The sequence below is a fragment of the Aquarana catesbeiana genome, linkage group LG04, assembly GCF_042186555.1.
Source record: "Aquarana catesbeiana isolate 2022-GZ linkage group LG04, ASM4218655v1, whole genome shotgun sequence".
Taxonomy (NCBI): Eukaryota; Metazoa; Chordata; class Amphibia; order Anura; family Ranidae; genus Aquarana; species Aquarana catesbeiana.
In genome coordinates, this window is record NC_133327.1 from 55,377,448 (window position 1) to 55,397,618 (window position 20,171).

The window sequence follows — 20,171 nt, forward strand, 5'->3', positions numbered from 1 at the left end:
CATGTGAGCAATGAGTGTGATCAAGAGTTGAAGTGTCGCTTCTGTGGGAAAGGAGGTCACGTCGCGCGCGAATGTAAGGAGAGCAGAGTATGTGACATTTGTAAAAGAGCTGGACATGTAGCAAAAGACTGCGAACAATACCGAACCGCGAGGAAGGAGTGGCTGTCTAAGGTGTTGTCTGAGGGGAAGGAAAGGAGGGAGAGAAAACAGCAGAGGCCGCAAGAGGGTGCGAAGGAGGGTGCTGGGAGTTCTGCTAATGTACGGGTGGATCCTCCTAGTGAACCTCCGGGGCACCCGGCCAGTGAAGCTGTGCCTGAGGGGCAGACAGATGATGTGGCAGGAGCAGGTAGCGCGGCCACAGCCACTGTGAATGAAGTGGTGGGTGGTAGTGCGGGCTCCAATGCCGCGGATGTTTCGCCAGGTGAAGAAGTGGACAGTGGAGTTCTGAAGACCCCGGAAGGAAGACAAGAAGAGGGAAGGCAGAATGAGGAGGTGATCCAGGAAAATATAATGGAGACAGGTCGGACATCATCTTTGTTTGGGAGCCTGTCAGACAGTGAATCTGAAGAAGGAGATATGGACACTGTTAGTGACATCGAATGTGGCCAAAGGATGGAGGACGCCTTCACGCCGCCGGAGGAACCAGACACCCCTGCTGTAAAAAGATCTAGGGAGGGTGTGCCTGGGGCTGGTGGGGTGGAGGGTGGAATAATATCCGAGGATGGGGACTCTGAGGAGGAGTCCGCCAGTTCTCCAGTTACTTGGAGAAGGAAGAAGAGCTCGTCTGATGTAGGTGGAGCAGAAGGAAGGATGGATTTTTAAGTTTTTCGTTATGGCTATGTTTTTTCTAATCTTTTTGATGGCTCTGTCAATAGGGTCCATAAATGTGAGAAGTATTGTGGCTAAGGATAGGAGGGTGGCGGTTTTCGATGAGATCAGCAAATGCAATATAGATCTTGTGTGTTTGCAGGAATGTGGAGAAGTATGTGGTCCTTCAGTTGATTGGTCTTGGGGCCCTTCTGTATGGTCACCTGCTTGTGTGTCCCGGAGTGAGGGGGTTGGCGTGGTAGTTAAAAACCCAAATGTGAGTTTTGTGTCACATGAAATTATCATTCCAGGGCGACTACAGATAGTGACTGTGGATTATTTAGGACAACAGATAAGGGTAATAAACTGTTATGCCCCTGCAGAGAAAAGAGAAAGGATTATGTTTTTAAAAACGGTTAAGATATACTTACCTGGGAGAATTCCAACTGTCCTGGTGGGAGACTTCAACTGCATAAGGAGAGGTGGGGACCGGCAGGGAGCCTGTAGTGACGGTGGAATGGATGCTTCCTCCAGGGTCCTGAATGAAATAATAGAAGACTTTAGTATGTATGATTTAGCTGTGGAGGTGGGAAAGGGTGATGTCATTTATACTTACCATTCTGACAAGGGCACTGTGAGGTCACGGATCGATTTTATTTTCGTGTCTCGTTTCCTGAAGGGTGAAGCATATCATGTTTTGCCGATGTTATTTTCTGATCATTCTCTAATTTACGGTTCTTTTAAGTTGGAAGGGGGGGTGGAATTTGGTCATGGTCTATGGAAATTGAACGTCTCGCTTTTGGAAGATGAAGAGGTGGTTGGACGTTTTGTTTCTTTCTTTAAAACTCTGGAAGGTAAAAAACAGGATTTTGATGATTTATTAGAGTGGTGGGACTGGGTTAAAAAGCAGGTGGCTTGTTTCTTTAAAAAAGTTGGGGCAGAGAAAGCTAAGGAGAAAAGGGAGGCAGGGAAGAGGTTGTTAGAGAGAATACACTTTCTCTATCGATGTAAAAGGTTGGGGCTGGAGGTGGAGGAAGAATTAAAGGAGGTGCAGGAGGAGAGGAGGAAGATGATAAAAGAGAAAGGGAAAGGAATTGTTTTTAGAGCCAAGGTGCAGAACATGGAGGAAAATGAGAAATGCTCTAGGTTTTTCTTCAAGAAAGCTTTCGGTCCTAAGAAAATAATGGAGAAGATGTTGGATGGATCAGAAGAGGTAGAAGGGAGGAGGATGAGAGATGGTGTAAGAAGGTTCTACCAAGACCTGTACGGAGGAGAAGAGGAAGCCACTCTGGAAGAGGTTAAAGAGTACTGTGAGGTGTTGCAAGAAGGACTGGAAAAGGAAGAAGAGGCCTTTTTGTCGGATCCAGTGGGGGAGGCGGAAATTGAGAGAGTGCTCAAAAGGATGGCAAAAAACAAGACCCCAGGAGGAGATGGCATGCCAGTAGAGTTTTATCTGAAGTTTTGGCCTTGTTTAAAAACACATCTTGCGGAGGTTCTAGGATATTGCATGACATCTGGGAGGTTGGCGGCCTCTATGAAAGAGGGGGTCATTGTCTTATTATATAAAAAAGGAGAAGAGAAGGACATCAGGAATTGGAGGCCTATAACTCTTTTAAACCTAGATTATAAGATCATGGCCAAGATCTTGGCGGATAGGATGAAGGAGGTAATTGGGAAGGTGATTGGGGACTGGCAGGTATGTGCAGTCCCAGGAAGGAGAATTACGGACAATTTAGTTCTGCTGAGAGACCTGTGCTATTATGCGCAGTGCAATAACTTGTCTTTAGCGGTGGCAGGCTTTGACCTAGAAAAGGCTTATGACAGGGTTTCACACCAGTTTATGTTTTTTGTGCTTCAAAAACTAGGGTTCTCCAGTTTGTTTATCAATATGGTTAGAAGTCTTTATGCAGGAGTGTGCAGCAGGGTTTTAATAAATGGAATCCTGTCAGAGCCTTTTGAAGTAAAATCTGGGGTAAGGCAGGGTTGCCCCCTGTCCCCTGTCTTGTTTATATGTGTCATGGAGCCTCTTCTTCGGCAAGTACAACAAGATAAGGCATTTGAAGGGTTTTTTGTTCCTGGTGGGAATGGAGATAAGGTGAAATCTCTGTGCTATATGGATGACGTGACCTTCCTGTGCAAGTCTCGAAGAGACCTGGTAAGGGCAGAATTACAACTACAGTTGTTTGGAAGTGTTGCAGGGATGCGTGTCAATTGGGGCAAAAGTGCTGTTTGTACTCTGAGTGGGTTGGATGATATCCCTTCTGGCAAGATCAAGAAGGTAGAAAAAATAGAAGTTTTGGGTATTACCTTTGAAAGGAATTTACAGAGTCAGGAGAATGCCATAAAATGTGTTAATAAATTGTCTAAAAAACTTGACTTTTGGAAGTTACGCCGGCTGACCCTGACAGGAAAAACCCTTATTGCGAAAGCAGTTTGTTTACCTTTGTTGCTGTATTTTGGTATTATTTTTCCGTTTAACAAAAGATTTCTACAGAAAATTGAAAGGCTTTTATTTGTCTTCTTTTGGGGAGCGAAAATGGAGCGGGTGGCGAGAGCTACTGTTGTTAAAGAAGTAAAGCTAGGAGGCTATAATTTTCCCAAGGTGGAGACTTTTATGGGGATGCACTTTTGGCTATTACATTTTAAGGCCTTTTCTGGTGGAGGTAAAACTAAATGTTTTATGAAGTACCTGATGGGTTGGTATGTGGTGCGGTGGGGTTGGGGAAAACGGGACCTCACCAAGCCTGTGGCTCTTGTGCCCCCTCCCTATTACACCAAATTGAAGATTTGGTATGACCAAAACCTTATAGGTAATTTAGGTGCGGGTGCGGTAGTGAAAAATATTTTGACTAAATGGTTAAAGAAGGATGAGTTGTTATCCAATATCGCTGACCTTAGACCGAGACAAGTGGAGGAATGTTGGAGGAGTTTAGAGACTGAGGGTGTAACCAACAAACAAAAGGAAATTGTGTGGATGGGGTTCCATGAATGTCTGTTGACAATGTTCTTTTTGAAATTAAGAGATTTGGTGAGGAATGAGACATGTGTAAGGGAAGGGTGTGGTGGAATTGAAAGGGTGAGGCATGTCTTTTTGGAATGTTTTTTTGCTAAAAAAGTGTGGGGGAGGTTGGCGGGTTTTGTGGAAAATGTGTTGGGAATGAAGAAAGTTACACAAGAGTTATGTTTATATGGTTTGGTGGATGGTGGGTCTGATGTGAGGAGGAAGGGGTGGATTTTGTCAGCGATTGTGAAAGAGGTGATTTGGGAGGCAAGGTGTGGGTATAAGAAAGGAAGCTTCGTTGTGACTGAAGAAGAATGTAAGGATTGGGTGCTGAGTAAGGTGTATTGTGTGTTACTATATGACAGGAAGGTGATGGGGGTGGAGGAGGCAAATTGTTTTTGGAATTTTGGGAGGTGGAGGTTAAGATAAGGGTGGTGGTGGGAATGTGTTTCTGTTGTGTACTGTGTTTTAATGGTGTTTTTTTGATACTATGTTTTATGAAAATACTTACCTGAATGATGAAAGGAACGCTGCTTGATCTTTTGAGAGTTGCTTGAAGAAGTTCTGAGTATGCGATTCATTCTGAAGGAAAAAAGGAAAAAAAAAAAAAAAAAAAAAAAAAAAAAAAAAAAATCTGTTCTTATCAGTTTAATATCTGATACGTCCCCTATCTGGGGACCATATATTAAATGGATTTTTAGAACAGGGAGATGGAAGAAGAGCTTGCTCTGTCCACTCCACGCATCGACCTGGTATTGCAGTACCTCCAGGACCGGTGCACCCCTCTCTTATGCAGTTTCAAAAAACAGATTGAACAACAACACAAATCTTCCTTTTGCTTGCTCAATGGCAATGTTGCTTTTTTTTGGAGGGCTCACCACAAGCTGTTAATTCTTGCAATAATAAACTTGCATTTAACCCCTGTGTGTATTGGTGTTTTTGCTTCGTGTCAGTTTCTTGGCCTATTTCTCTCTCCCCCCTCCCTCCTTGCGCTCCATATTTTTGGGGTCAGGAAGAAGCAGCAGGTAAAGTGGCAGTTGCAAGAAGCCAAACCTAGCAAGTCAGCAAGTCAGTAGCAAGTCAGTAAGCAGACACATTTCGACAAGACAGCTAGCTAATGTTTCATCAATCTTTCTCCCAAGGCCCAAAACAAAGCCTTCACTGCCAGGGTCAGTTTCGAAAGGCAGCAGCAGGCAGGCCCAGGCCAGGCCAGGCCAGGCCATTTCAACAGGCCTGACTTTGCTCCATCTCTGCTGTCCCTTGTTGCAGCTAGCTCAAAGTCAGTCCAGGAGCTCAAAGTCAGTCCAGGCATGCATTCCTTCCCTCACTCCCTCGTTTTCGCAGCCTGTGTCTCCCTCTAGTGGGTCCCCGTCTCGTCTTCCTCGTTCATCTTACCAGGAGGCGGGTCCATGCAAATGATTTCCCTCGTTAGCCATCAACGAGGAGCACCTGGCTGTGTGCAATTAGTGCTCAAGGCTGCCTAATTGGCAGTATGAAGGTCAGAATGGGCTGCAGGTGTGTTAAGGAGGTGTTAGGCAGCTGTGTGGAGGGATTAGGCCTCAAGCCCGGGTAGGTGTGAAAAGTTGCTGTGCCTGTGGCTGCGGCCAGCCTAGACCGGGGGAAGGCTAGACGGGCATCTCTCAGCGAGCTCCTCGTTTGTGCCAGGCCGCCGCTCGCTCGGAAAAGAGAATAATTGGGTTATCGCTTCTCGGCCTTTTGGCTAAGATCAAGTGTAGTATCGACTTTAGCCCTTAGGGGTGTCTCTGCTTCACAGCTAGGACGTTGAGAACCACTTGTATCTATCCAAGCTAATTGGTCCTTGTGGGGTACCCTCTGCTCGGCCTGGTAGGATCGTTGATTAAATTCAGCTTCACCTACTTGCTGCTATTGGGTTAGAGGCTTAGCCCCCACAGGGAACGAGATTGCGGTCTTCCCTCCTCCCCCACTCCGCATTACTACCTCCGGGCAGTAGATGCTAGAGCCTTTTTAAAGGCTACGAAAAAGAGCGAAGACGTCGAGGAGCCAGAAGGAAGCCGCCTAAGAAACATCTGAAGCGACATCCAAATCCTTGACGATGGGGAAGAGCGAAAAGAAGACCGGAAAAGAGAAGAAGAACCCCGTTCCAGCCACTTCCTCCAAGCCCGGGAATGCCGCTGCCTCAACCCCCGCCCCTACCCCGGCCGGCACCAGCCGACCGGGACCAGCCAAGCCAGACCAGCCTGCAGACGGGCTCCCAGCTTTGGAGCCATGGATGAAGCAGACGGTCGTGCTGCAGCTGAAGGAGGTGGACGGAAGAGTCCCCGACATGACCCCGGAGATCTTTGGAAAGAAGATGATCCTGGAACAGGGGTTCAGCAAAGCGGAGACGCTTTCGGTGCAGGCCTTCACAAGAGGTATATTCTTTATAACTTTTGTGTCGTTCCAGGTCTGCAGAAGGTACTGGGAAATGGTGAAGACCAGTGGCCCTGAATCCCCTTTCCGGAAGTTCACTGCGAACTGCCCCATAACTCGGGACGAAAAGCGGGTGACAGTGGCCATGAGGAACCCCCATACCAGTGGAAAGGACATAGCCACCTACCTCCAGAGGTTCTGCACCGTGGTGAAGGACCCGATCCAAATCTTCGATGCAAACGGCTTCTGGATAGGTAAGTGGTCTGTGCTCTGCAAACTGAGGAAAGACCCTTCGGGGGACATCCAGCACCTGCAGCCTTTCTTCTCCCTGGGATCCTCCGCAGGAATCCTCTTCTACCCCGGCATACCCTACAACTGTAACAAGTGTGGGCAGCCGGGACACATAGGGAAGGATTGTACAGAACTTGCTTGCAAGTTCTGTAGGGTGACAGGCCACGAGACCAAGGACTGTCCGAGGTCCAAAGCCTGCAACCTTTGCGGACTGGCAGAACATGTCTTCAGACACTGCCCCCAGAGAACCCGGACCTACGCTGGAGCAGTAAGCCAGGGTAAGCCATCCGGGAGAAAGCTGCCAGAAAAACCAAAAGAACCTCGAAAGGCCAAAGGTAAGTCCACCCCCGCCCCACCTGCCCCTGCCCCATCCCCTACCTCCAGCACACCCCCTCCCACCCCCTCTGTGCCGGAGGAGCCCCTCCCCACCCCTTCCCCCCCCAACCTGTCCTCCCTGGAGGACTTCCCCACCCTCCCACCCCCCTCCACCCCCACCAGTGGCCCAAGAGGAAGCCGGAAACGTAAGCCAGAGAGCCCAACAGCTGAGGAACCCGCCACCTCCACCAAACGGCCCAACGGGGTCCAACGCGACAGCGAGGGACCCAAGCAAGTAGTGGAGGACCTAGAGTCTGCAGGAGAGGAGGAGGAAGGGGAGGAGATCGTGGTCGACCCTGAGCATGACCTCCCCCCCAACGTCCACATCAGCCAGCAGATGATGGAGTCTGTCCTTGAGGAGCTGGGCCTGGCCCAGGACACAGGACAGGCAGAAGACGCAACGGAAGAGCCACCCCCCCCCTCCGGGGAGGTAAGTTCGGACCCTTGTTAACTAGACCCTCATACCCTTTTTCATTATGGCTGAGATCTCAATCTTTTCCATTAATGTGAGGAGTATCAAGGATACATCTAGAAGGCAAGCGGTCCTGACCTTTCTTTCAAGTCAGCAGAGTGATGTCTACATGCTTCAGGAGTGCGCCCTTCCTCCCTTGAGGAGGTACACTCATCTGTCCTCCCAGTGGACCCTTGGTCCCTCCTACTGGTCCGGGGGTGGCGATTGCAAGTCTGCAGGCGTAGCCATTCTGGTCAGGGGTGGGCGTTTCACGGTTGACTCTATCCATGAGCTAGTCTGTGGCCGTCTTTTGGTCATAGACGGCTCGTGGGTGGAAGAGCCAGTTAGGCTCATCAACGTGTACGCCCCCCCAGACAAGAATGCGCGGCTGGAACTCTTCCAGACCCTGCGGACCCAACTCGTCACCACCAGAACAGTAGTGATCGGCGGTGATTTTAACTGTCCGATCGAGGAGGATGGGCGCAGCTCCAGCATATACGCAAAACTTGATGCTACTTCTAGGCTGCTCAAGGAGATGATCTCGGAGGCCTCCTTGCAGGACGCCGTGGGATCCATAGGGAAAGGGACCGTGAACTATTCGTGGTGCCGACCCGATGGATCTGTGCGTTCCAGGATTGACTTCGTGCTCACTTCAAGAACAGTCAAGCATCGTGAGTTCTCCATGGTCCCCTGCTTTTTCTCTGACCACAGGGCTATTCACTTTCGGGGTGACCTGGGCGAGGGCTTTGCCCGCGGACCGGGTTCCTGGAAGCTGAATAGCACCCTGCTGGAAAACGAGGAATTGCTGGGGGAACTCCGAGAAGCCTATGCCACCTGGACGGAGGAAAAGAGATTCTTCGGAAGGGTAAGTGACTGGTGGGAGTTTGTGAAGGTTAAGCTGCGTAGCTTCTTTCAGGCAAGGGGACGCCAGCGTGTGTGTGCCAGGAGGAGGGAACTCAGGAGACTGCAGCGTCAGTTGCAGTCCCTGCAGGACCTTCAGCACTGTGGCTGGGACGTTAGGCAGGACCTGGAGGACACCAAGAGGAGCCTGAAAGGACACTTCGAGGAAGAATCCAGGCACATTGTCTTCCGTGCCAAGGTGGAGAATCTTGAGAAAGGTGAGAAGTGTAATTCTTTCTTTTTCAGGAAACTCCACTCAGGACACACACCCTTGTCAGAGTTGCGCGACGAGACCGGAACACTCCAGAAGGGGAAGAAGGCTGTGATGAAAGTGGTCAGCGACTACTACACCAACCTCTACTCCCCGAAAGAAACGGACACACAGGCGGCCGACAGGTTCCTGTCAGGTATCACTAACCAAATTGATCCTGCAGGTTCATCAACCGTCAACGCCCCCTTGGCGCTGGAGGAGCTGCACTCTGCCGCTAAATCCTTTAGGCGAGGCAAGACCCCGGGCTGCGATGGTCTCCCAGTTGAGCTCTATGTAGCACTGTGGGATCTCGTGGGCCCGGACCTGCTCGAGCTGTACGAGGAGATGGTGGTGGAGGGCAGAATGCCTCCGTCGCTGAGGGAGGGGATGATCACGATTTTGTATAAGCGGAAGGGGGAGAGATCGGATCTTAAAAATTGGCGTCCGATCTCTCTGCTGAACGTGGACTACAAAATCCTTGCCAAGGTCCTGGCCAACAGGTTGAAGTCTGTCATCGGACAGATCATCCACCCGGATCAGACTTGCGGCATTCCTGGTCGCAGGATTGCGGACAGCCTTGCGCTTGTCCGGGACACGGTCCAGTACATTCATGGCCGCCGTGTGCACGCGGCCCTGGTCAGTCTTGACCAGGAGAAGGCCTTTGACCGTGTCTCCCACGAGTTTATGTGCAGAACTCTGCGCAGGTTTGGTCTTGGGGAAATGTTTTGTTCGTATGTGAATGTAATGTACACTGACATTTCTAGTTTGGTGCTGGTAAATGGCTGGAAAACTGACCCCTTTCCAATTCTGTCTGGGGTCAGACAAGGCTGCCCTCTCTCACCTCTGCTTTTTGTTTGTTGTATAGAGCTCTTCGCCCGAAGCATCAGACGGAACCCAGAGATCAGAGGGATCACCGCACCAGGACCGGACAGACGGGAGGTCAAGTGCTCACTCTACATGGACGACGTGACGGTGTTCTGTGCTGACCGGCGCTCCATCGACACACTCGCCCAGACCTGTGAGGACTTCGGCCAAGCTTCAGGGGCAAAGGTCAACTGCGGGAAGTCAGAGGTCATGCTCTTCGGAAAGTGGTTCCTGCCTTCTTCTGCACCAATTCCTTTCAGCGTCAAGACGGACTTCATCAAAATCCTTGGGGTCTGGTTTGGAGCTGAGGGCGCAGCCCTGAAGTCCTGGGAGGAAAGACTGTCAAAGATGCGACAGAAGTTTGGACTTTGGAGCCTCAGAGAACTCACCATCGAAGGCAAAACACTGGTACTCCGCAGCGAGATTCTCCCTGTGTTGCAGTACCTCGCCCAGGCCTGGCCCCCTCGGGTCAACACCTGTAAGGCCATCACCAGGGCGGTGTTTCACTTCATCTGGAGCTCCAAAATGGACAGAGTGAAGCGGGCGGTTATGTTCAAGGAACCCCTCAAGGGCGGTAAGGGCGTGCCCGACATCGCTACACTATTGAGGGTGTGCTTTGCTTGTAACTGCATCCGCAGGACATTGGTGGACAGAACTGTGGACTCTGGCGGTAACTCTATGTCCCGTTTTTTCCTCCTGCCTCTTTGGAGGACCCTTGGATGGGACAAATGGGACAGCTCCATCCCCTACAACTGGGACACGCCTTGGTACTACTTGGACACCTTCAAGTTTATTAAGGAGCTGGGGCTACATGGAGTGAAGCCCGACTTGTGGAAGCCAAAAACTATCCACAAGTTGATCAGAGCATCGGACATTGTTGAGACTGTTCCAGGCCTCCCTTCAGCCACTTGTAAAGTGGTCTGGAGGAATGTTTCTTCAAAGAGACTCACCAACAGGCACAAAGATCTGGCATGGATGGCAATCCAAGGGGGGCTGCCACTCAGGACATTTATGCATGCCAGAAACCTGTGTAGATACAGGCACTGCCCCTTTTGCATCATCCAGGAGGAAACTGCTCTGCATGTTTTCTGGGAGTGCCCCTTTGCACAGGACCTGTTGAGGGCCCTGGAACCTGAACTCAAAGACTTTGTACCACAGACTGCAATCACACACTTTGGTGTGTTGAACGGACTCTTCTGTGGAACTCATTCACAGGAGGACATTGACGGTGCCTGGCGGGTGCTGTGTTGCTTTAAGGACGCTCTATGGTGCGCCAGAAAGCGCCTCATCCACCAGCGGGAGAGGATGTCCATCGAGGACTGTCGCAGACTGGTTCACAGTCTGCTCAGAGACTATCACCTGATGGACTTCAAGGAGGAAGAGGAGGTCTGAAGATTTCCCCATTCCCCCCCCCTCTCCCCCGTGTATCCTTTGGCAGTTCAAATAAAGCTTCGGGCCTGTGAACTCTTTACTCCCTCCCCTGCCCCACCTTCTCCACCCCCCCCCATCACACCCGTTGCCCATTTGAATGTTATTTGACTATATGACTGGACTTTTTGTGAAATGTTTTTAAGTACTGCTTTCAGGGTAATGCGGCGTCATGCATGATGTGATGTTTCGGGGTATTACTACTCTGCACAACACATTAGGCATCATACCGCAGGATGAATGTAATTTATTTGTATGCTTGGTGATGTATTGTAATGTAGTGTATTTATGCGCTGCGTCGCAGTACAGATTGGATGTACCCTGTTTAAAGTATTTGTTTTTTTGTATATTTTCTTGCAAAATAAAGTATACATTTTTCAATCAAAAAAATCTGTTCTTATCAGTTTAATATCTGATACGTCCCCTATCTGGGGACCATATATTAAATGGATTTTTAGAACAGGGAGATGGAAGAAGAGCTTGCTCTGTCCACTCCACGCATCGACCTGGTATTGCAGTACCTCCAGGACCGGTGCACCCCTCTCTTATGCAGTTTCAAAAAACAGATTGAACAACAACACAAATCTTCCTTTTGCTTGCTCAATGGCAATGTTGCTTTTTTTTGGAGGGCTCACCACAAGCTGTTAATTCTTGCAATAATAAACTTGCATTTAACCCCTGTGTGTATTGGTGTTTTTGCTTCGTGTCAGTTTCTTGGCCTATTTCTCTCTCCCCCCTCCCTCCTTGCGCTCCATATTTTTGGGGTCAGGAAGAAGCAGCAGGTAAAGTGGCAGTTGCAAGAAGCCAAACCTAGCAAGTCAGCAAGTCAGTAGCAAGTCAGTAAGCAGACACATTTCGACAAGACAGCTAGCTAATGTTTCATCAATCTTTCTCCCAAGGCCCAAAACAAAGCCTTCACTGCCAGGGTCAGTTTCGAAAGGCAGCAGCAGGCAGGCCCAGGCCAGGCCAGGCCAGGCCATTTCAACAGGCCTGACTTTGCTCCATCTCTGCTGTCCCTTGTTGCAGCTAGCTCAAAGTCAGTCCAGGAGCTCAAAGTCAGTCCAGGCATGCATTCCTTCCCTCACTCCCTCGTTTTCGCAGCCTGTGTCTCCCTCTAGTGGGTCCCCGTCTCGTCTTCCTCGTTCATCTTACCAGGAGGCGGGTCCATGCAAATGATTTCCCTCGTTAGCCATCAACGAGGAGCACCTGGCTGTGTGCAATTAGTGCTCAAGGCTGCCTAATTGGCAGTATGAAGGTCAGAATGGGCTGCAGGTGTGTTAAGGAGGTGTTAGGCAGCTGTGTGGAGGGATTAGGCCTCAAGCCCGGGTAGGTGTGAAAAGTTGCTGTGCCTGTGGCTGCGGCCAGCCTAGACCGGGGGAAGGCTAGACGGGCATCTCTCAGCGAGCTCCTCGTTTGTGCCAGGCCGCCGCTCGCTCGGAAAAGAGAATAATTGGGTTATCGCTTCTCGGCCTTTTGGCTAAGATCTTAGGATCAGAACCAGGAGGTTTACGGAAGGCACCAGCTGGGCTTGGCCTTGTTAACCTGTTCCTTAATTGGTCAGGTTCTTGCTGCTATTGGGCTCAGCGCTGCCGGAAGTTTAGCGAGCATCGATCGGTCAGCTTGAGATTTATCTCAATGCTGGGATTTGCATTTGCTTTTGCATTTGCATTTGGAATTGCTGGATTTCGCTGGATTGGTCGGAGGGAGGTTCCTGCTCATTACATATTCGTTTTGGACGGAAGGATTTTCTGCTGATTTCGTTTGGAGTTCGCTGGGTTGGACGGAGTTTCCGGCTCATTTCATATTCATTTTTTGGAAAAGGATCTATTCCTCATCAATTACGATGGCTGGCTCTGGGTCTTTCGGCCTTGAAGATTATGTGAAGGACACCATACGTTTTAAGGTGGACGGTAGGATTACCCTTTTTCATTTTGTGACACAAACTCTGCGTAGAGTTTTGGAGGTTGATATAAAGGCGATAAAATGTCTCCAGAACTTTGAAAAGAGGGGCATTTTTGATGTCACTTTCCTGTCCTTTTCGGATTGTGAAAGGATCTATAACAGGTGTCTACTGCCAGAAGTGGTGGAAGGCTTGGACGGGATACAGGTCCAGCCCCTGTTTGGCCAATATAAACGGCAAATAGTGGTGCATATGTACAACCCACATGTGTCGGCAGAAGATATTATAAGTCATTTGAATTTCTTTTGCGAGGATGTGTCATATGTGGGGCCTGTAAATAATGAGTTTGGAATATGGAATGGTAAACGGAAGTTTATAGTAACCTTTAAAAGGAATCCATGCGCTTATGGTGGTTGCATGAGGCCGCCTCCTCTGGTAGCTATTGGGAAGAACAGGGGTTTCCTGTTTTACAATGGCATGCCAGATTATTGTAAAATCTGCAGAGATTTTGGACACTCAGCCTTTACATGTGATAAAAGGAAGAAGTGTGAAATCTGTGGAGATATAACGCACGACAAAAGATGGTGTCCCAAAAAAGGGGGTGGGGAAAAAACCCAGGAACCAGAAAATTGTGCTAACACAAGTAAAGAAAGTACCACAACTATAATACCTGAGGAAGAAAAGGAAAGTGGATCATCAACAAGGGAGCTCACCCCTTTTGTGGATGTGAGAGTAAACACACCCAAAGAAGTGGTTCAGATGTTAGAGAAAACCGGGTACAAGAAGGAAGGAGATAAGTGGGTTCCTGACCCGGAGTTTGAAAAAAATAAAGAAAAAAATAAAGGAAAAAATAAAGAAGATAGGGAAAATCAAATGGACATGACAGAATCAAAGAAACGGGGGGGAGAATCTCCCAAGAGAGGTGGTAAAGATAAGAAAAAGAAAAAGAAAGAAATTGAGGAAGGTAAATCTTTTGCTGAAGTGGTAAGCGAAGGCCAGCAGATGGAAAGCGACGGGCAAGCTGAAATGGACAGTCTGGATGCAATTGCAAAAAGTCTGCAAAGTCTCGAGTCACAAAATGTTTTTCAGGCGTTACAAGTTCAAGAAAACCTAGAGGAAACTCAGGGGGATACAGAAATCCAGTGTGGCCAAGAGGTGGGTCCATCTTTTACGCCCGGGCCAGCTGGAGAGAATGAGGTATGCATTGAAGATGGTGTGGCATCACCTGCACCTCTGAGACGCACCTCGTGAATATAAGGGTTTAAGGTTTTGTTCTGTAAAATGAAATGTATATGCAATTTAAGGTTGCGTCCCTAAATATTAGGGGCTTTAAAAGTAAGGCTAAACGAGCTAGTTTTTATGATTTTATTGATAATTCTAATTTTGACATTATTTTTTTACAGGAATGTGGTATTGATTTTGAGTTAAGTTATTCTTGGTTAAAAAAGGAATGGAGAGGAGGATCAATTTGGTCTGGCTCTAATGATAATAAATGCACGGGTGTTGGGCTCTTGATTAAAAATAGTGATATCTCTGTGAAGAGTGTAACAGAGATCACTCCAGGTAGGATTCTTTTGGTTGAGTTGGAATATTTCGGTTTTTGTTTTAGGTGCATTAATATATATGCAGCAGCGGAGGAAAAAATAAGAAGGGAGAATTTTGATAGTTTAAAATTTTTTCTTTTAGGAGAGAAACCCCTTATTCTTGGAGGGGACTTTAATTGTATCTGGCCAGGTGAAAGGAGGGAAAGGGAAGCTCAGGGCCTTAAAATAGACTACTCTGCTAATAGTTTAAAAAAATTAGTAGAAGACGTAAAACTCATAGATGTTTGGAAAATAGAAAGTAAAGATCAAAATAAATTTACCTGGTGCGCTAGGAATAATAGTTCCAGGATTGACTATTTTTTCATATCTGAAAAAATAAAATACAGAGAATTTAAAACTCATTTAAATACTTTCTCTGATCATAAAATAATAAGTTTCATAGGTGAGGTGGAGGTAGGTAATATCAAAAAGCAACAAAACTGGAAATTAAATACAAAATTGCTAGAAGATGCAGAAATTAAAAAAGAATACGGGGTAAGGTATCAAATATGGAAAAAAGAAAGAGGGGATTGTAGTATAGGCAAGTGGTGGGATGAATTAAAAGAAAGAACCAGGGTTTTTTTTAAAAGGAAAGGAAGGGAAAAAGCGAGGGTAAAAAGAACCCTTTATAAAGAATTAAATATGAAACTAAATACTTTGTTATTATTTCAGAAGGAGGGATTGGTAGGAGAAGAAGAAGTGGAGGAAACTAAAAAGAAAATAAAAAATCAATTAGAGGAAAGGGGTAAAAATATTATTTTTCAAGCAAAAATAGAAAAATTAGAACAGGATGAAAAATGTACAAATTTTTTCTTTAAAAAGATAGTAGGGAAAAAAGATTATATGGAGAGATTAAATGGTTCTAGTAAGATAGAAGAAATGCTAGATGCCACTAAAATTTTTTATCAAGATTTATTTTCACCCAAGAAAATAGATCCTTCAGTTAAAAATTATTATTTAAATAAAATAGAGCCTAAAATAACGGAAGAAGAAAGGGTTTGGTTAACAAAAGAGACAGATAGGGATGAAATTCTAACAGTAATTAAGGGCTTTAAAAATGGGAAGACTCCTGGGATAGATGGTTTGCCCATTGAATTTTATTTTTCTTTTTGGGAGATAATTATGGAAGATGTTTTGGAATTAGTACGTTATGCAATGTCTTCTTTTCAAGCACCTAAGTCATGGGGTAGGGGGGTAGTAACTCTTTTACACAAAAAAGGTGAAAAAGAAGATTTGGCTAATTGGAGGCCAATTACTTTGCTAAATACAGATTATAAAATTTTCACAAAGCTCATAGCTAATAGGATGAGGAAGGTGATTGGAAAAGTGATAGGTGAATACCAGACTTGTGCTGTACCGGGTAGGAAGATCACTACAAACTTAGCGATTATTAGAGATATCATCTGGTATACTAAATCTAGGAAGAGTAAAATGGCTATATTGTCGTTGGATTTCGAAAAAGCTTACGATAGGGTTTCCCATAATTTTCTTTTTGAAGTGCTTCAGAAAATGGGGTTCCCTTTAGGCCTTATAAAATGGATCCAAGTAGCATATACAAATTGTCAAAATAAAATATCTGTTAATGGTTTTCTTACTGATGACATTCACTTACAAAGTGGTGTTAAGCAAGGATGTCCTCTCTCGCCGATACTCTTTATATGTGCACTGGAGCCTCTCCTTTGTGCTATAGGAGGAAATAAAATTATTAAGGGAGTGGGGGTGCCAGGTACAAAAAATCCACTTAAAACTCTTGCTTACATGGATGACGTGACCTGCTTTTGTCAAGACACAGTATCAGTTAAAAATGTTCTTTTGGAAGCAGAAGCATTTGGTTCTGGATCAGGATTTAAATTAAATATTAAAAAATCTGAAGTGTTATTAATAGGGGAATGGTGTAGTACTCTAGAAATTAATTTAAAAATTGTAACAGAAATTAGAATACTTGGGATAATTTTTGATGTTGGCAATAATGGTTACAAAAGTTGGGTAACTCTTTTGGAGAGAGTTAAAAAAAAACTCATCTTTTGGAATCTGAGAGATTTGTCCTTGGAAGGGAAAATTTTAGTTATTAAACAAGTAATTATACCCATTATACTCTATGTTGCAGTAATTTTCATTAATGAAGACAAAATAATGAAACAAATCAATAAATTATGTTTCCATTTTTTATGGGGTGCTAAGATGGACAAAATAAAAAGGGAAGAGTTATGCAAAAGTAAAGAAAAAGGGGGTAAAAATATGGTGAACATAACCAGATTTATGAAAGTGAAATATCTTTCGTTTCATATAAATTTATTATTATTAAAGGAGGGTTTTTTGTGGGATTTTTTTTCCTATGGGGCTGGGTTTATTTTAAAGAGACATTTCTTTATGAGGTTATTTTTAAGTAAGCCGTATTGTTTTTTTCCACCAAAACACTATGTCATTTTGGAAAAAATTTTGAAGGAATATAATATTTCTGATCTGAATTTGGATGTTTTGGTAAATCATAAAAAAACTCTTGAAGAAATAAGTAAAAAAGAAGTAATGACTCCGGTAGTTAATCTTACATATGACAAATCCAAAAAAACATGGGCTAATGTAAATTATAAAAGATTGTCCAATAAACAAAAAGATATGGCTTGGGGAATAGTTAGAGAATGCCTTCCCACAAGGAGTTTTCAATATGGTAGGAGATTATGTAAAAAAAATTCTTGCCCAAGGGCAAACTGTTGGGAGGAAGAAACTAGTTTCCATCTGTTTACTGAATGTCCCTTTGCAAAATCGGTGTGGGGAAGGGCAGAAATAATGTTAAAGTGGTTTGGGGGAATCAGAGTTTTGGACTTCCGAACCATTTTATTCGGGATAAATGAGCATATTAAGAACGAAAATTTTGACTTTATTTGGCTTACTATAAACTGTATCAAAGAAGCTTTATGGTTTTGCAGGAATGTTTTGGTCCTTAAAGGAGAATTTATTTCTGTTGAAAATTGTTTGAAGTATAGTATTAGTTTAATGCATGTGTATTATTTGAGAGATGTTAAATATATGGGAAGACAAAAAGCAGTAAGAAAATGGAATATAAAAATTTGGAATAGAATTGCATTTTAATTTTTGAAAAAAAAAAAAAAAAAAAAAAAAAAAAAAAAAAAAAAAAAAAAAAAAAAAAAAAAAAAAAAAAAAAAAAAAAAAAAAAAAAAAAAAAAAAAAATATATATATATATATATATATATAATAATAATAAAATAAATACTTACCACAGATGATGTATCTGGACGAATGATGGATCTGATCTGTCAGAGGACCTGGTTTAAGATAAAAATAATAACCAAGTTATTTCAGATCTGATGTGGAATAAAAAAAAAAAAAAAAAAAAAAAAAAATCTGTTCTTATCAGTTTAATATCTGATACGTCCCCTATCTGGGGACCATATATTAAATGGATTTTTAGAACAGGGAGATGGAAGAAGAGCTTGCTCTGTCCACTCCACGCATCGACCTGGTATTGCAGTACCTCCAGGACCGGTGCACCCCTCTCTTATGCAGTTTCAAAAAACAGATTGAACAACAACACAAATCTTCCTTTTGCTTGCTCAATGGCAATGTTGCTTTTTTTTGGAGGGCTCACCACAAGCTGTTAATTCTTGCAATAATAAACTTGCATTTAACCCCTGTGTGTATTGGTGTTTTTGCTTCGTGTCAGTTTCTTGGCCTATTTCTCTCTCCCCCCTCCCTCCTTGCGCTCCATATTTTTGGGGTCAGGAAGAAGCAGCAGGTAAAGTGGCAGTTGCAAGAAGCCAAACCTAGCAAGTCAGCAAGTCAGTAGCAAGTCAGTAAGCAGACACATTTCGACAAGACAGCTAGCTAATGTTTCATCAATCTTTCTCCCAAGGCCCAAAACAAAGCCTTCACTGCCAGGGTCAGTTTCGAAAGGCAGCAGCAGGCAGGCCCAGGCCAGGCCAGGCCAGGCCATTTCAACAGGCCTGACTTTGCTCCATCTCTGCTGTCCCTTGTTGCAGCTAGCTCAAAGTCAGTCCAGGAGCTCAAAGTCAGTCCAGGCATGCATTCCTTCCCTCACTCCCTCGTTTTCGCAGCCTGTGTCTCCCTCTAGTGGGTCCCCGTCTCGTCTTCCTCGTTCATCTTACCAGGAGGCGGGTCCATGCAAATGATTTCCCTCGTTAGCCATCAACGAGGAGCACCTGGCTGTGTGCAATTAGTGCTCAAGGCTGCCTAATTGGCAGTATGAAGGTCAGAATGGGCTGCAGGTGTGTTAAGGAGGTGTTAGGCAGCTGTGTGGAGGGATTAGGCCTCAAGCCCGGGTAGGTGTGAAAAGTTGCTGTGCCTGTGGCTGCGGCCAGCCTAGACCGGGGGAAGGCTAGACGGGCATCTCTCAGCGAGCTCCTCGTTTGTGCCAGGCCGCCGCTCGCTCGGAAAAGAGAATAATTGGGTTATCGCTTCTCGGCCTTTTGGCTTGCGATCAGACTGGGGAAACCTAGTGGTGGTCAAGAGAAGTGAAGCGCTGGATCTCCCCTTTGGGGAATCCGGAGTACTGTTGGTTTTTGCGGTAGAAAGATGTCGAGGAGGATTCTACCGAAATCTTTGAGACTGGTGGTCAGACCAGAGAAAAAAAAGAATATCACGGTGAAGAAAATTATTGAGGACTATTTGCTGGAAAGTTTGGAGTTGACGGTGAGTGACATATATGCATTGCAGGACTTCCCTGCGACTGGTATTTATGATGTATCCTTTCATTCCGAGGATGTATGCTTGAGGGCAGATGAGGTGTATCGAGGGAAATGTGAGACCGGTATTTGGGAGGACGTGGAGTTGGAACCACTGTTTGATGCTGAAAAGAGAGATGTGGTCGTGCACCTGTATAATCCCTTCCTGGAGCAAGAGGTGGTAAGGATTTATTTGTCCAAATTTTGTACTGAGATTGATGGGGGTGTAAAGATAAGGAACCAATATGGGATGTACAGGAGTAAAATTAAGTTTAAAGTGAAGTTTAGCACGGATAATAAGGGTGTTTATACCTTGCCCCCACCGTTTTTTTCTATTGCAGGAGAGAGGTGCTCTTTGTTTTTTTCAGGGCAACCTCCGTTTTGTAGAACCTGTTTTAGTTATGGACATGAGAAGGAGGAATGCAAGGTTCTTATGAGGTGCAGGCAATGTGGGGCAGATAACCATATGGCAAAGGACTGTAAGCAAGGACGCAAATGTGACTTGTGTGACGGGTCAGGGCACTTTGCCAGGAATTGTCCTGAGAAGGATAAGGCAGGGTGTCGGATCTTTTCGTTTGCCGACGCTGTGAGAGGGGGAGGGAGAGCCAGGGGTTCGTATGTGCCATCTGAGATACAGACTACTGCTGCACAGTCAATTGAGGAAACTTTAAAAAAAGCGAAAGCTCTGAAGTTAATCTTAGAGTGTGGGGTCCGTGAGGAGGAAGAACGGATGGAGGAGGAGGTGATAGAGTGCCCGGAAAGTACAACAGCGGCGAGTATAACGGTGGTGGGTGGTGAGAAAGATGGCGCTGGGACGCTGGAGGTGGGCGTGGCTTCGGCCGCCTCGTGTTCGGGCGCAGTGTGTTTGTCAGAGAGCGGAGGGAGGAAGGAACAGCAGAGTGACGTCGGAAGGGGCGTGGTGGAGGCGGGGAATATGCAAATCAAAGCGCTTAAGGTCAACTTAGTGAGAGAAGCAGAACTAAAGAGGAATCTAGTGGAGGAGAAGGAAAGAAAGGAAAAAATGACAGCTAAAGTAAATGAGAGTCAAATGGAGGTGGGAGGAGTGCCAGAAGAAATAAACCCTGTAACTGTAAACATAAATGAGACAGAATGGGGAACACAGATGGACATGGAGGATAGTGCATCTCTGCCATTGGGACAGAGAGTAAGAGAGGATGCAAGTCAAATTAGTGCTTATAAAAAAGCCAAAATTGAGCAAGATGCACTAT

The 20,171-nt window shown here is 45.7% G+C and overlaps 1 protein-coding gene, 1 long non-coding RNA gene and 4 pseudogenes across 2 annotated transcripts; 5 read left to right on the forward strand and 1 right to left on the reverse strand.

Moving 5' to 3' along the window:
* Positions 1 to 1,449: 1,449 nt before the first annotated feature.
* LOC141139270 (uncharacterized) lies at positions 1,450 to 15,926 on the reverse strand. Its single transcript, XR_012243745.1, has 4 exons — positions 15,854 to 15,926; positions 14,523 to 14,569; positions 4,320 to 4,390; positions 1,450 to 1,654 (listed from the first exon to the last, which is right to left on the reverse strand). It is a non-coding gene; the product is annotated as an uncharacterized lncRNA (long non-coding RNA).
* On the forward strand, positions 4,384 to 4,594 carry LOC141141840 (U2 spliceosomal RNA; annotated as a pseudogene).
* LOC141141996 (U2 spliceosomal RNA) lies at positions 5,509 to 5,677 on the forward strand (annotated as a pseudogene).
* LOC141139269 (uncharacterized) lies at positions 7,005 to 11,034 on the forward strand. Its single transcript, XM_073625226.1, has 2 exons — positions 7,005 to 8,623; positions 9,332 to 11,034. The coding sequence occupies exons 1-2, from the start codon at positions 7,342 to 7,344 to the stop codon at positions 10,720 to 10,722; spliced, it is 2,673 nt and encodes an 890-aa protein (XP_073481327.1). The 5' UTR covers positions 7,005 to 7,341; the 3' UTR covers positions 10,723 to 11,034.
* On the forward strand, positions 11,127 to 11,301 carry LOC141141803 (U2 spliceosomal RNA; annotated as a pseudogene).
* A 1,628-nt stretch (positions 15,927 to 17,554) lies between the features above and the next one.
* Positions 17,555 to 17,757, forward strand: LOC141141833 (U2 spliceosomal RNA; annotated as a pseudogene).
* The last annotated feature ends 2,414 nt before the right edge of the window (positions 17,758 to 20,171 follow it).